The following is a 15,827-nucleotide window of genomic DNA, read 5'->3' as shown; positions in this document are numbered from 1 at the left end:
ACGGCCTCATTACCATGCATACGCAACGCGTTTGCATGGGAACGCCCATGAAACGCGGGGCGTATGCATAGGGTAATGAGGATAAGTAGCCCCTCACGCCCCTCTACGCCCCCTGTGCGGCGTATAGAGAATCCTTGCGGCGAAATCGCCTGCACATGCGCAGAGTGACCTCTGCACATGCGCAGAAGATAAACATCGGCGGCCCGTACGCAAGCGGGAATATCCGCATCGATCAGAATAAGGGCCTAAGTCTTCAAATACCAATCTACAGGTAGGTCCACCTACTGCCTCTGCTCTACAAACCACCAGGTTGTTGCCCCTCCTCAGTGTTCTCCATTCAGGTCCTTGGCTCTGTATGCTGCCCAATCATACTAAATAACAGACACTAATTATGCAGTAATTGTGGCCTAATCTATCTACTTACATACCCCTATATTTGGAAGCTCAGTCTTCCAATACAATACAAGAATACTCTAAACCATTCTAACAGACCACGACCACACTCCCTCCTGTAAACTAAACTGTTCACTGATGCAATGGCTCCTACAATCTCTTATTATCACTTATCTCAGAAAGTAAACTCTCATTTGCAGAGTCCTTTACTTTACCTTATTTATTATTATTTATTTAGATGGTGACCCAAGGGTTTTGCGGCACCTAACAGAATACATAAATAAGTAAAGACAAGAAAACAACAGCTTACAGTACAAGGCAATTTATTACAAGTTTATGTTAAATAAAGATAATTGCATCAGGGTGGCGCTTAAAGTGGTTCTGGAGATGTGATGGAACTCATTTCCCTGCCTCCAGATTGGGTTGCGCGCAGACGGGATGCTTGCACACCCCATGCCTATTGAGCTCTCCGCCGCCTCCCTTTGCCCCCCCACTGGACCCCACCATCTCCCTGCATCCCCCCTAACCCTGCCCGTCTCCCTGAAGCAGAGATGGGCAGGGTTTTCAGTGACTGGGACGCGTGTGCTTGTGAAACACTCACGCATCCCAGTCAGATAAAGCACCTCTCTGCTCAGCGATCGGCAGTGGGGGCATTCTGGCGATTCCTGGCACAGTATGAGAGGCGCTCCATCCGTACACTTTGATGAATAGGTGGGTTTTCAGTGGCCATTTAGCTTTGAAAGATCAGTGAGAGTCTAATGGAGCAACGGAGCACATTCCACTGAAGAGATGCAGCACAGGCATGTGGTCTCACAAGGAAGGTGCGGGGTCACACAATAATACCCCCAACTCAAATTATGCCACACCGCACCGCGTCCCCTCGCATGGCTTGCCATGCTTCGGGCTTGGTGCCTCGCTACGCTCGGCACACTATTTTGTTCTCCCACCGCACCCTAGTGGATGGTTGGGCATGAAATCGGCACATGTCGGCTCAAAAAAACAGTGAAAAACCCCATGTCGATCTAACCCACTTCAACCTAATGACCCTGTCGACCTAACCCATGTCGACCTAGACTCATGTCGACCTTCCTGCATGTCTACCTAGATACATGTCGACCTAAATGCATGTCAACCTAATGGTGTTGACCTAATGACTGTCTAGCAACTTGCCGGTGACCCAATGACCGTATCCCCATAGTAGTGACCCATTGCACATTACACCACACAGTAGTGCAACATACACATACTACCCACAGTTGAAGTGCCCCTTATACAAATAATGTCCATAGTAGCTGTCCTGTCCCCCCATTCCCCTATTGAACTCTTTATCACTTACTTGCCATTTTAACACTTATCCTTCCCTGGGATATCATTACCTCCTGTCCATGTTCAGTTCTCGCCGGAAGTTCCTCCTTGCGAGGCAGACACACACTGATGGCACTTCATGCTCTGTCTAATTTCTGCTGCTAGCAGTGGCTAAGGAAGGTGCAACAGGCTTAGACAGTGGCTTTGCTGCACCACCTACCACAACTGGGCACATCAGGTAAAGTGGGCTGGCAGTGGCATAATGTGTTCCACCTCCAAATCCAACTGACAAAATGCAGTTCCAAACCATTCTGGCTCATTTTAACAGGACAAGGGCGTTACTACCATAGGTGCAGGGGGTGCAGCTGCTATGGGGCCCAGAGTTGAAGGGGGGCCATCTTTACTGTCTAAGTAATATGTTTCACATATTACTTTTATTACATATTACTTTGTGGCATCCTGGGTGAGAAGGATCTGATCCTGGAAATATTTTTTGAGGTGGAAACGGCAGGACTGTAAGGTGCTGAATGTGCTGTTTAAAGGAGAGAGAAGACTCAAGAATAGCACCAAGGAAGCATACTTGGGGGTTAGATAGTACAATTTTTGGAGGTTAGGTTATGTGGGAGGGTGGAAAGATGATCAGCTCAGTCTAAGATATGTTAAAATTAAGAAAGTGCTGGGACATCCAAGAAGAGATAGCAGAGAGACAGTTGGAAATGCAAGTGTGGAGAGTAGGAGAGCGAGATCAGGAGAGGTAGATTTGAGTATCATCAGCATAGAATGAGTGAATTAGCTCACTTAATGGGGACATATAAAGAGAGACCAGGTCCAAGAACAGAGCATTGGGGGACACCTACTGTTAGTGGAAGTGCAGGGGTGGAAGAGTCATGAGGACAGACTAAGAAGGAGCAGTCATAGAGGTAGGAAGAGAGCCAGGATGGCCAGGCCTGGTCTAGCATATACTCAGCATGAATGTTACCATTCCATCAATGGAGTCAATCCTATTCCGCGCAGATGAGTCGCGAGTGTGAATCACTTGAAAGCGCTTGCACCTACATAGGGGTGCAAGCAATTTTAAGCAAATTCGGCTTAGTCGGGTGCCGTTTTCAGCTTTTAAACACATGAAAATGGCACCTCGCAACCTTCGGACCTAACAGGATTGACCCCAATGTCTCCTTTAGCTGAGTGGCCTAAAAATGGAATAAATAAAACATAGTCTAAGGAGGACTCCATAATGGAGAGATGCTTTGAGCCTCTTGTAGCTTCAATTTAAATGTGTTATACTGTCATTTTCCATATTGTTTATCAAATAGTATAGCTAATATTGAATCAAGCACTTATTTCCCAGGCCCGGACTTGATGGAGGGACCCAACCCCCCGCCCATCCTGGGCAGCAGCAGCAGCATGAGCTCTCATGTATGATTCTATGAGAAGCTAATGCTGTCAGCACTAGGGATGGTCATCGACCATCGATTATTTGAAATCATTGATGGTTTATGGCAGATGTTAAATACTTTTGCCCTCGATGTAGGAGAACGAGATGGTTTCCCTACATCGATAGCAAAGGAGAACCAATGTTTTCTTTTTTTTTTCAAGGTGCTGGGACACGAAGCATGGCTCCGTCCCCCAACACCTGAAAGTCCCGCCCCCCAAAGTTCTGATTGGCCCATGGGCCGTTCAGTTAATTATAATGGATGACTATCGATAGCTAAAACTATCAATGGTTATCCATCAAATAGTTTACCACTATTGATTGCTGTGCACAGAATCACCATCGATGGCAACCATCGATGGTGTCTGCACCTATGGCCATCCCTAGTCAGCACAGCAGTTGCTAAAGATATCCCCGTGCTGCTACCTGCATCTCTGTACTAAGCACATTATGCTCAGGTCAGAGGTCGCATCCAGCCGCACGACGCGGACATAACAGCAGCAGCTGCAGGAGTTCCAGCCTCAGGGGTTCCAGCCTCTTCCATACATGTCACTTCCAACAGCTGCAGCCTATCTCACTGTCCCCTCCACATGTGGCCCCAGCGGGAAAATGCTTGTGTTTAAACCTCGCTACTGACTTCAGAGAGCACGTGTCCCTGAGCCCAGGGCATGGTGACAGGCCGGTGGCTGCTGGGTGGACGGGCCCTTGGTGTTAGGAAGAGCCTGGGACCTGGAGTCTCTGGAAGCTCTTTGCCCTCCACAGTTTTCTCACCTTCGGGCGCAGAGTCCCTGTTGGTAGCGTGTGGTGAGTGCAAAGTAACGCCTGGCAGGCGGTTCGTGTGGAGTCAGTAATTGGCAGCTGTAAATTTCCACTAAGGGGGCCTAACCACACCTCCCATGATTAGGCCATGCCTCCCGCAATTGGACCACGCCCCAAAATTTTACCGGGCCCTGGCAGACCTCTCGGCAGCACTGGGCATGTGGAGAGGGGAAAAAACTGTCCAGTGACAAAGAAAGACACCTATTATTGCTGCTAGCCACAGTTGCCGCAGAGCTCACTATCAATCATAGTAAATAGGCAGAAAAAGATTCTATTGCTGCAACACCAAATCTTTATTATCACCAGTTATTAATAAAAAAAAGATAGAGGGAGAGAAAAAAAGTAATAAAACTGACTATACTACAGAAAGGCAAAGCTGCTAAGTGCTTTTAGGTATCCATATGGCTGACAGACAATGTCTTGGTTGACAGTCAATAGGTCGCCAACATATGTTCAACATACGGTATATATGGCCAATATGATCGACATGGCAATGGTCGACACATGAAAAGGTCGCCTGACCAGAAGCATGGCGGGCATAGTGGTACACTAATTACGGGTTCATGTGCTCAGCTGTTGACATGAACACCAAAAAAAGTGAAACACTCATGTCAACCTTTTCATGTCTAGACCATTTCCTTGTGTCGACCATTTTCCCGCATTGACCTTATCCACGTTGACCTTTTGGGGTCAACCAAGACATTTTAGAGCTACTATGCCATTCCCAACTACACTACTTACCTTAATATTATTACTGTAAACATGTTCAGTAGGTGTTGCTGACCTTATACTGTATCATAAGCTTTGTGCGCATCCGGACAGTGCCTGTAATAATAATGATAATATTTGCTATTTCTGCATAGTACAAGCAGGAGCTTATTAAATGCATCATTTGGGTTCTCTAATCACAAATAAATGTAACTTTACCTTCAATGACTTTGGGATACACAGCAAAGCCAAACTTTTAAATAATGATTTGCAGTTCATCCAAGTCTACTACAGGCAATCACCATATAAATATCCAATTTTTCAAAACCTACAGAAAATAACATTGCCATACATGTCACAATCAGTGAAATTATTCATGTCTGCTTTGTGAGGAGTAGCACAGCAAAATGGTGATCTCAAAAATAATCTTCCTGGTTTCCGGCACATGAGACTGCCTGTGACTAGTGACAGGAGTTTACCATTCATTTCAATAGATAATGTATTTCAATGGTCACAGAAAATCTATGGAAACACATTGCTAATTAAAATTGCTCATTTATGTAAATATACACTGCATATTTATTTTTTACGAAAGCTCAGAAATAAATGTTGCCATATTAAAAGTCCCAGTAATTTCTGCCTCCCAGGGCATGTGACAACTCATGGAAGTTCCTGCAGGAACAGCTTGACAACAGTTTTTTATTTCTTTGCAGCTAATTTCAAAAATGTTGTTACAGAAGTTGCCAGCTTGTGATTCGCTGAAATTTCCATGGGTGATACATTTCAATGGGCTTTCTCCGCACACTGAAAACACATAGCCTTTTGCAACTTTTGCCATCTTAAACATAGAAAAATAGAATTTGATGGTAGATAATAGCCATCCATCTTGAGATGGTAATACCTATACCAATCAATGGCTGGATCCAAGCCACATTAAACAATGTGCATGCATGTACAGTATAGCTAGTATGTATATATAATTTCACATTAACCCTTTGCCAACAGTGTTTTGTAAGTATTCATAAATACTGGCAATACTAAAGAATGTATTGTTCAAAGACAAATACCATTAGTTATACTTATATTGATATAAAGAAGTGTCAGTGATATTTTTAGCCAAAAAATTAAAAAAAAAGTAAATGAATGAACATATTTTTAGTTTTGTGAGCATGAAGATTCCTATCCCATACCAGAATTATATAAATCGCCATGCAAAGCATCTGCACAGAGAACCAGGACATGAGATGGCTAAGCGCAAATTGGCAGCGCTGTACACATCAGTAGCAATAAGGAGCTGGGTGCCTTAAGAAGCCCAATGTGTACAGCGCTGCTAATCCCTGGGGTTCCATCCAGCACATACAGGTGTTAAAATGGGGACGGGTGAGGATGTGGAACTGATTTCCACCTGTAATGGTGAGTTGGAACTAGTTCAATCTCCACCTTGGCCATGCACAGAAATTCTAACAGAAATGCATTATAGTTTGCATGGGGGTGATAAAAACACTACCACTGGCCATGTCTCTGCTTAATAGGGGGAGGGGGTAATTAGGTGGCAGAGGGAAAGAAGTTCCCCCACCTCTCCAGGACCACTTTAAGCATTGAGCACACGTATGTTTATATGTGCTTAGTGATCCCCTTCTGCACTACACAGTCAATGCTGCAGTCTGGGGGCTGCAGTCGTTTCTGGTGAAAAATGAATAAATGTAATTTGTGGCACAAGCACGTGGCTGTGTCCTGCGCTCTCCTCTCTGCTCAGATGCAATTGTATTGCATAAGGGTGGGAAAAATACTGTCTAGTACTGATCTAGTTATCTGTTAATAATACTTGAGTGTACGCTTTTTAGAACAGGAGTTTATAACCTCATGGCCCAGTTTAGTAAGCTACACACACTAACCATTAATTATGTTTAAATATTATTATTTTCTACACGTTTTCAACATCTTGTTTATTATGTGTAAAAATAGTATGCTTTACTTATTGATAACAATAAAAAAAAGTACATTGTCGGATCATTATCAGTAATTATTACTGATTAAAATGAATTAGGGCTCTCAGCACAAGACAGTTACTCCTGGAGTACAATAGATGCACTGTGTCCATTTCTTCTTGTACACATATTCCTCTTCATCTTAGATCCAACCATGCCCACTGCCATCTTGACCTTGTTTTCTTAGAGCAACCTCATTAGTAAGGAAAAGTCTATACGTTAAAGCACTTGAGTGCTGTCAGTGCAATGTACAAGACAATTTGGTCTAGCTTCTTTGGAAACATTTGGATTCTCTGCTGCTTATAAATTGGTCATATTTTTTATCCATGGTATTAAAGCAGACACTTTTGTGTATACTCCAGGAGAGTCTTTAACTCCACAACCGTAACCCCAAGAGGTTACTCCGAAAACAACCCAGCTTCCCCCATTCCGTTCACACACCAGAGGACCACCACTGTCTCCTTGACAGCTGTCCACATGCTTCTGTTCATGTGGACTTCCTGCACAGAGCATCCTCCCAGTAAAGCGACTCCTGTACCGCTCTTCACAGATCCTCTTGGGTAATAATGTTACTGCAGCTTGTTGCAAAGTCCTTGAATATGCTCGACCTAAAGGCAAATGCATCAAATACAAACAAATTATTATTCAGAGATTTAAGTAAAAATGCTAATTATTTTAGCGATAGGCTGGCGAGTCTAGTAATGTTATTTTATGGATTTCAGTCCCAGCAGGAGGTCAAAGAGGACAGTGTAGAAAAACATTTGGCAAAGAAGAGCTGTCAGTGACTGATGTATAGCGGGCATGTCTTCAACAAACACTGGTATGATTGACAGCTCGGCTTCCAAGGAGATTTTACAGTGGCTAATATCCAGCCATGGGATATGCAATGAGGGATATTTATTTTATTTATTCTTTATTATATTTTTTCATTGCTGGTTTATCTTCTTGCCTCCCAGTCATGACATTGCCATGTATTGTTTCATATGCAGAGCTTAATATGTTACCAATTGTTAATTCTTTCAAGATACTGTGATCATAAATGCAAACAGCACATGTTGCTTTTAGTACAGTAGTAAAAAGTTACACACAAATCTCTCTCTGATAGGATAGAGGATGTTTCTTTCCCCTGAATTTCTAAAACCAGCCCGGAGCTGGTTATGCTGGGCACCTGTGACAGACAGGGGTCGTTCCGGGGTGGGCCATTGGCATTTCATGGACGTGCCTACAAAAACGGTGGAAGCGCCCATATAAACACAGGATGGGCCCCACAGAACACAGGCATTCCCCTGCCTGCTTGGGGTGCGTCCATGACGTTGGCACCCTCCCCGATGTTGCGTCCATGCAAGCAGCTACTGAGGGACTCCTGGGTCACGCAGCAGCTGCCAGCACCGGCCAGAGGAGGAGAAATCCTTTGATGGTAAGTAATCATGAAAGGATTTTTCCTCTGTGCGGGTGCTAGCAAATGGATGTGTACCCATACACATCCGTTTGCAGTCCTGTACAGCAGGAGGGCATGCGTTCCGTAGGGCGGCTCTAACTGATTGGGCTGTGTGTGTTCAGAGCCCAGCAAGCAGGTCTGAATTGGGCCCAATGTCTGGGATTTCTGCCTCTTTTCTGTACTTTCCATGTACAAAAAATCGGCAATGCCAGTTCAGATTTGGCAGTGAATAACGTGACTTCATTTAATAAATTGCCTTTAAAAACCAAAACATTTGGTCCAACAAATCTATGTGCAACCACCTGGCTGCTAGCAGTGGAGCATATGGCCGTGGTTAGATTTTCCTAGACTGCAGTGCTGTTAGTTACAGGTGGAAGGCAGCATACTGTAGATTTGCATTTGCTTGAGTTCTTCATAAAGCCTTCCTGTCATAAAGTACTCAACTCTTTTACTGCAAATGTCTCACCCAATGTTAAGCCATACCTCACAACATTTCTGAAGGGGTGTGGCCTTGTAGGGATTTTGCGGCCATGAACCACACCCCCATATGCCATCACTATAGGGATATGGCCAGCGCTCTGTGAGCTGCTGGCATGCCCCCACTACCTCTTTCTCTCAGAGTCTCTCAGAGGGCCAGATGTATCAAGCTTAAAAATTGATAAAACGGAGAGTGATGAGCAACCAGCCAATCAGCTCCTACCTGTCATTTTTAAAATCCAGCCTGTGACATGGCAGTTAGGAGCTGATTGGGTGGTTGTTTATCACTCTCCATTTTATCAATTTTTTAACCGATGCCTGCAGGCCCCCCCCCCCCCCCCCTGGGTTACATGTGATAATTCACATCCGATTTATCGCATGTAAAAAATAGCAAGTGCCATCTCTTATCAAGCTCTCGCGGGGGAGCTCAGGGGACAAGTTGGCCTAATGTATGGGGTCCATTAGTTCCTGCAGCCAATCTGAACAAGCAAACGCTGGCAACTCATCAGCAGAATAAAGAAACCGCTGGTGAAGTGTCATTGTACAAATCCCGATGGCTATGCTAAAGGTATATTTTTTCTCAGAACTGTGAAGTATGGAACCATGATCTTGTTGGGATTTGCATGCACCTCTGAATCAGGCCTTCAATAGTAGTATTAATAGCACATTTTACCTGTGTCACCCCATCCGGTGATAAAACAGTTTTTAGCTGTTTTTTGTGGCCTTTCCCTTTTCAGAGGTAGGCAGGCTGGTAGGACATGGGAGCTGAGTGGGACACACTGGTTGGAAGGTCCATGTAGTCTTAACAGAGCAATGTCATAATCACTTCCATCTGGTTTGTAGTCTTTGTGTATTATAATCTGCTGGATCATCAAATCCTCTTCGTACTCCTCTGGGACAAGTGTGTGATAATCCCCCACTCTGATCACATAGCTGCGAGTGTTGTTACCATACCTAGAGAGTGGCGAAACAAGTTACAGCATTATGTCCTGCAGGAAACCACTGTACATATCGGACCAGATGTAATAGCGGCTGACTCAGTGGCCGTGCGGGATACAGGATGAAACTTGACGTGTTTTTAAAGGGGTGATAATTAACATGGCCGGCACACCACACGCCCGCTGTTTTCAGACACTTTTACATTCCGCCTACTGTAGGTTTGGCCTATTCATTACAAGATGGTATACTGTCCTATGGGCACTATTTAAAATAAGTCTTTATCACCACTTTTCAAAGGGTTAATGGTGGAGAAATCAAAATTTTCTGACTAATCCTTTATTTTTACATAGTTGTCCTTAGAACTCTGAGGACAAAATCTTATTTCAATTTATCAAGCTGTGAAAATGCTTAACTTGCGCTACCTTGACCTGGCATTGGGGCACCTATCATTTTGTTACCCTTTGTACCTAATTGTAAAGCACCTTAAAATTTATAGGCCAGGATGTAATCGGAGCTGATTTTGGTCCAATTTTATAAAAAAATTCAGATTTTTCCACAAAAGTTGCTCATTGTACAAATTCAGGGAATGTAATAGCATCCAAGTCCATTAAATGTGGGATGATTTCAGCACTGATTGAAAGTGGCTACTAAAAAGTCAGATCCAGATGTTTTGTCCACATTAAACATACAACTCGGCTGATGTACTGGAGTCCAAGTGAGAAAGTTAGACACAAAACAGCTCTATAAAGCCAGATATTATTAGAGGTGTGGTTTTTCAGGGTGAATAATATTTGATATTGTGCATATCATTCATTGTGTACCTACTGTATCGATAACCATACACACTCCCAAAGATCATTTACGATAACCCCTATCATCTGAACATGCAGGTAAACCTGGTGATATCATCAGTGATTGCCTGTGAGGCGGGGGTCCCAGTGATGTCACTGAACAATATTGTAAACCAGGGGTGGGGAACCTCAGGCCCGGGGGCCGTATGTGGCCCCCGTAGCCGGTCTGAGTGGCCCTCCCACCTGCTTGGCGGCTTTGCCGGGAGTCAAGTACAGGGGAATTATCGCAAGATGATGAAGATTCCTCTTGATCAACAGCAGCCAGAGACTGTCAGTCCTATTCAGCAGCAGCTGCCGAGGCGTGGGACAGCTTCAGCTGGACAATTTGTAAGAGACATTTTTCCATATGGCCCCCGAAGGATTTTTTTCCCCATACAAATGGCCCTTGGAACAAAAAGGTTCCCCACCACTGTTGTAAACAATATTGTTTAACCCACAGATAATTAATTTTGCATCTTTTTTTCATGACAATATTGTTAATGGTATCGGCAGTGCCACATATCATATAGTGCAGGGGTGGGCAATAAGCTATTGATGAACTACACATCCCATCATGCCTTGCATCAGTTTCAGCATGGCCAAATAGCAAAACTAAGGCAAGGCATGCTGGGATGTGTAGTTCATCAACAGGTGGAGGGCCGCTTATTGGCCACCCCTGATATAGTGTGTATGGGGCATTAGAGTACATCTTGCAGTGTGAAATAGGGTCCCTTGACAGTGGGATAGAATGCATTGATCAATCTATTACCTAATAAATTATTTATTTGTTTAAGCATACATTAAGGTGAGTAAGTTTACGAGAGAGAGAGAGAGAGAGAGAGAGAGAGAGAGAGAGAGAGAGAGAGTATTTATTAATATCAGTTAATTTAGTTTTATTTTTCTTGGGTGTCAGTGTGTGTTTTTGTAACTATTTCTATTACTGTGGAATTGCAAGTTCCAGCAGGCCCTTTAATGCCCCGCATGCTGGGACTGTGGGTGCACCCACAGTGAGAGAGAGGAGGTTACCAACCTGTGAGCCTCAGTGACTATTCCTACCCCCCACCCATCCTCTATCAAGGTATCCACACCACCACTTTTTACCAACATTTAAATAAATACCCCCCCCCCCCCCCCCCGAGTGCGCAATCCACCAAACCTATACAGCTATTCCTCTGGGTCTTGGACAGACTCAGGATTTGGAGCACCAATCTACCATCCCTCCCCCAGTGGAGTGTGATACATCCCCCACCCTTTTTTTGCGTTTAAAGGCTGTAAGTCTGATCTCACACTGCTTGGGAAAGAGTGACTACGGAGGAACCTCTGTGAAAGATACCTGCTTGGATATCCAGTGAGCTGGCCTGTTAAAAAGTGCTTGTATAATTTTCTTAGTGAGATAGGAATTATCCTGTGTATAGTTAGCGATGGGTGGTAAAAAGTTTGTTTGCAAATTAGGCTGCACAACAAGATAGGATGATTTTGCCCTGTGACTCATACAGCTGGGGCATTTAAATAAGCCTCTTGTATTTGCACCCATTTATGTTATTTTGACATGAACACGCATTTACTCACTTTTTATTCCTCTAGATCTCTCTTGACTGCTTTTGACACTGTTGAACACTCTCTTCTCGTACAAATACTACAATCCCTAGGTCTGCAGGACACTGCCCTATCTTGGTTCTCATCCTACCTATGTCATCCCTCTTTTAGTGTTCATTTCTCGGAATCCTCGTCCTCTTCACTACCTCTATCAGTTGGAGTACAACAGGGCCCAGTCTTAAGTCCTCTGCTTTTCTTAATCTATACCAGTAGTTCAGAAACCGTGTGCTGTGGCATCCTGGGGTGCATTGGGACCTTGCAAGGGAGCCTTGGATTGGTGGTCCAAGTCAAGTGGGGTCAATTAAATTGGCAAAACTAATGCTGATGGTTGCCATCATGATATATGTGGATAAACAGAAGCAACTCTTGTCACTCAACAAATAATTAAACATAATGATGACATGATTAAATAAAATGTAATTAAGTAAATTGTGTTTCTATCAATTTCCCAATTAGAAACTTTTGGGATTGGGGTGCTGTGAAAATCATTCTGATATTCTAGAGTACTGTGATTTAAAAAAGTTTAGGAACTGCTGATCTATACCAAACTATGCCAATGCAGATCTCTTTGCTTATCTTAAAATATCTCCGAAACTGACCTCTCTGCTTTAAACAAGACCTGTCTCTCATCCACACTAATTTTTCAATCCCAATCGCGACTGCAAGACATTCCTCAGGCTGCACCCACTTTGTAGAATGCACTCATATGTACAATAAGACTATCCTCTAGTTTCCAAATCTTCAAGCATTCCCTGAAAACTCACCTTCAGGAAAGATTTTCATATTCTGGAACCACCCACATAATCTTTTCTGTCCAATTACATCCCCCATTGTACAGTCTGAACATAACCTCACTTATTTTCTCTTTTAGCACTTTCCCATACTGACTCATAACTTGGTGACCATATCATACAGCCAACCAAGAGTCTATGCAATCTGAATAACCAATAAGCATTAAATAACACCTATATTTGTGTATCAATGTCTATTTCCCTATATCATTTTAAAATTGCGAGCAGGGCCTTCTTGTCACCAACTACTGGGGCTAAGGCCTACTGACTCGGGGTTTGACGTGACCTGATGCAAGGGTGCGGAGTCTTACCGTACTGTGGGGTTTTGTGCCAGTGACCCTCCAAGTGGGATTTGGGCTTTAGCGGCAGCCGGCACGCCGGTTGCGGCCCCCTGGTCAGGTTCCCCTTTTGAGCTGATATATATAGCAAGGGGCATAGAACATTCATGGTCGTATAGCCGGGTCAAGATTAAGCGGGCAAAGCAGGTACCGAGGAAATGAGGAAAAAGCAGGGTCAAGGTCAAGCCAGGTCATACACAGGTAAACACTAGTAGGCAGAGAGTTGTCATGGGAAAGCCGAGATCAATCACTGGAAGTCTGGAGAATACAAACCACAAGGACCGCTGGAGCAGGTTGTGAGTCTATACTCTGGCAGGGATTGACTGGCAGGGACTGCTTTATATAGTGAGCTAATTACTGGAGTCTCACCGTTGCCTCAATCAGTGAGAGCTGAGCATGTCTCACTCAGGTGCTGTAATCAATCAGCAATGCTCAGGCCACACAGACTGCTTGGCAGCATGGAGCCAAGCTGAACTGACAGGAGAAATCACAAACCAGGTAAGACACCAAACAATGTAGTCCCACTGCACAAAAGTGAAAGCAAGGAAGAGGTAAGCAATTATCGACCAGTGAGCCTTACAGCAGTAGTAGGGAAATTGATGGAAACACTCTTAAAACAAAGAGTTGTAGAATATCTCAAAACCAGCAATTTACAGGATCCAAAACAGCATGGGTTTACTGGGGGAAGATCATGTCAAACAAATCTTATTGACTTTTTTGACTGGGTGACTAAAGTAATAGATCAAGGTGGGGCTGTAGATGTAGCTTATCTAGACTTTAGTAAAGCTTTTGACACTGTCCCACATCGCAGACTGTTAAATAAACTTGAAAGCTTGGGATTGGATTCTAAGATAGTTGAATGGATAAGAGCGTGCACAGAAAACAGAGAGTTGTAGTAAACAGAGTACAGTCAAAGGAGGGAAAGGTTACAAGTGGAGTACCCTAGGGATCTGTACTTGGAACGGTGCTTTTTAATATCTTTATTGGTGATATTGCAAATGGAATTGAGGGTAAAATGTGCCTTTTTGCAGATGACACAAAGGTATGCAACAGGGTAGACACACCAGGAAGCGTAAAACAAATGATTGAGGATCTACAGTAGGTAGATTAGAGAAATGGTCAAGAGAATGGCAACTACAGTTTAATGCCAAAAAATGCAAAATCATGCACTTGGGTCTCAGAAATCCAAAGACTAAATATAGTATAAATGGCACTATAATGAAAACTACTGAGGAAGAGAGGGATCTAGGTGTCACTATTTCAGGGGACTTAAAAGCAGGTAGGCAATGTAACAAAGCAATGAAGAAGGCAAGTCAGATGCTTGGTTGCATAGGGAGAGGTATCAGCAGTAGAACGAAAGAAGTAATAATGCCACTGTATAGGTCATTGGTACGACCTCACCTAGAGTATTGTGTTCAGTTCTGGAGGCCATATCTCCAGAAGGATATAAATACATTAGAGACTGTACAAAGAAGAGCAACTAAAATGGTGCAAAGCCTACATCACAAAACGTACCAGGAAAGACTAAAATATCTTAATATGTATACTTTAGAGCAGAGAAGGGAAAGGGGGGACATGATAGAAACTTTCAAATATATCAAGGGTTTTAACAGGTACAGGTGGGAGACATTCTTCACAGGAAGAGGAGCAACAGAACACGAGGACATGCACTGAAACTAGAGGGAGGAAGATTCAGGGGAAATGTGAGGAAGAATTAATTCACAGAAAGAGTAGTAGATAAGTGGAATAGCCTACCATCAGAGGTGGTAGACGCAAATACAGTAGTACAATTTAAACATGCTTGGGATAAGCATATTGATATCCTTACAAAAAATAAGGATCAAATATGGTTTGAGGTAACATGTTTAAAAAAAAGGGGCAGACTAGATGGGCCAAGTGGTTCTTATCTGCCGTCAAATTCTATGTTTCTATGGCCCTTATTCTGGTTGGTGCGGTAATATCCGCGTGCGTTCGTGCCGCCGATGTTTTGTGTCTGTGCATGTGCAGAGGCGTCTCTGCGCATGTGCGAACGGAACGCACGTCCAAATTCCGCATGAAATGTGTACACTACGAACAGGGGGTGGAGAGGGGCGTGAACGGGTATTTGGGCTCATTAACATATGCATACGCCCCGCGTTTCATGGGCGTTCCCATGCAAACGCTGGGCGCACGTATGGTAATGCGGCCGTGACGCGCGTGTAGGGGGCGGACATATGACATCGCCGGATGTCAGCTGCCCGCCCAGATCCCTGCTTTTGCATGGAAAAATGTCCGTGTGTTCTGAGGTTGCGGGAGCTGGTGGACCACTCGGTCCAGCATTCGATGGTCTGCGACCATCGAATGATGAGGGAGGTTCCCTGAGATGGAGGAGGCGTATTCCATGAGAAATACACGTGCGGTCCGTTCGGCCAGCTTCTTACCGCGTACGGACGGAGTTGGCGATCCGTATGGAAGGCGGGGTTTCGCACGCAAGGTCCTGGCCGCATATTCGGATCCGGCCGCACCGATCAGAATAAGGGCCTATGTTTCTATAAACTTGAAAGTTGTGACACTTCTTACCTCTATGACTGTCTGTAATGACCCAGTTTTATTGTTGTTTCCAATTATAAAGCACAACCGAATTTGCTGCATTAGATACAATATTGATAATAACTGTATAATAATGTTGTAATTTATGATGTAACCCCAAATTAACCATACAAGTAAGGTTCCAGTAGGCAACAAGTTAGGACAGTGTTTGTAACAGATTCAATGACACTATATTCAGGAAAGT

The 15,827-nt window shown here is 43.9% G+C and overlaps 1 protein-coding gene across 5 annotated transcripts in view; it reads right to left on the bottom strand.

Annotated features, from left to right (window-relative positions):
* Positions 1 to 2,031: 2,031 nt before the first annotated feature.
* Positions 2,032 to 15,827, bottom strand: part of PRSS12 (serine protease 12) — a 164,596-nt gene continuing 150,800 nt past the window's right edge. For 4 of the 5 annotated variants that reach the window (XM_083174465.1, XM_083174466.1, XM_083174464.1 and 1 more), the window contains exons 13-14: positions 9,234 to 9,514; positions 2,037 to 7,253 (exon numbers count right to left, since the gene is read on the bottom strand). In XM_083174465.1, the coding sequence (XP_083030591.1) occupies positions 6,946 to 7,253; positions 9,234 to 9,514 (589 nt within the window). In that variant the 3' untranslated portion in view covers positions 2,037 to 6,945. Of the gene's footprint in view, positions 7,254 to 9,233; positions 9,515 to 15,827 lie in introns of all 5 variants that reach the window. The other variant, XM_083174468.1, reaches the window with a different exon arrangement.

Source organism: Crinia signifera, chromosome 1 (genome assembly GCF_055691185.1).
Source record: "Crinia signifera chromosome 1, ASM5569118v1, whole genome shotgun sequence".
Lineage (NCBI taxonomy): Eukaryota > Metazoa > Chordata > Amphibia > Anura > Myobatrachidae > Crinia > Crinia signifera.
The sequence above is the reverse complement of the archived record's forward strand: the minus strand, read 5'-3'. Positions and strand labels throughout refer to the sequence as shown.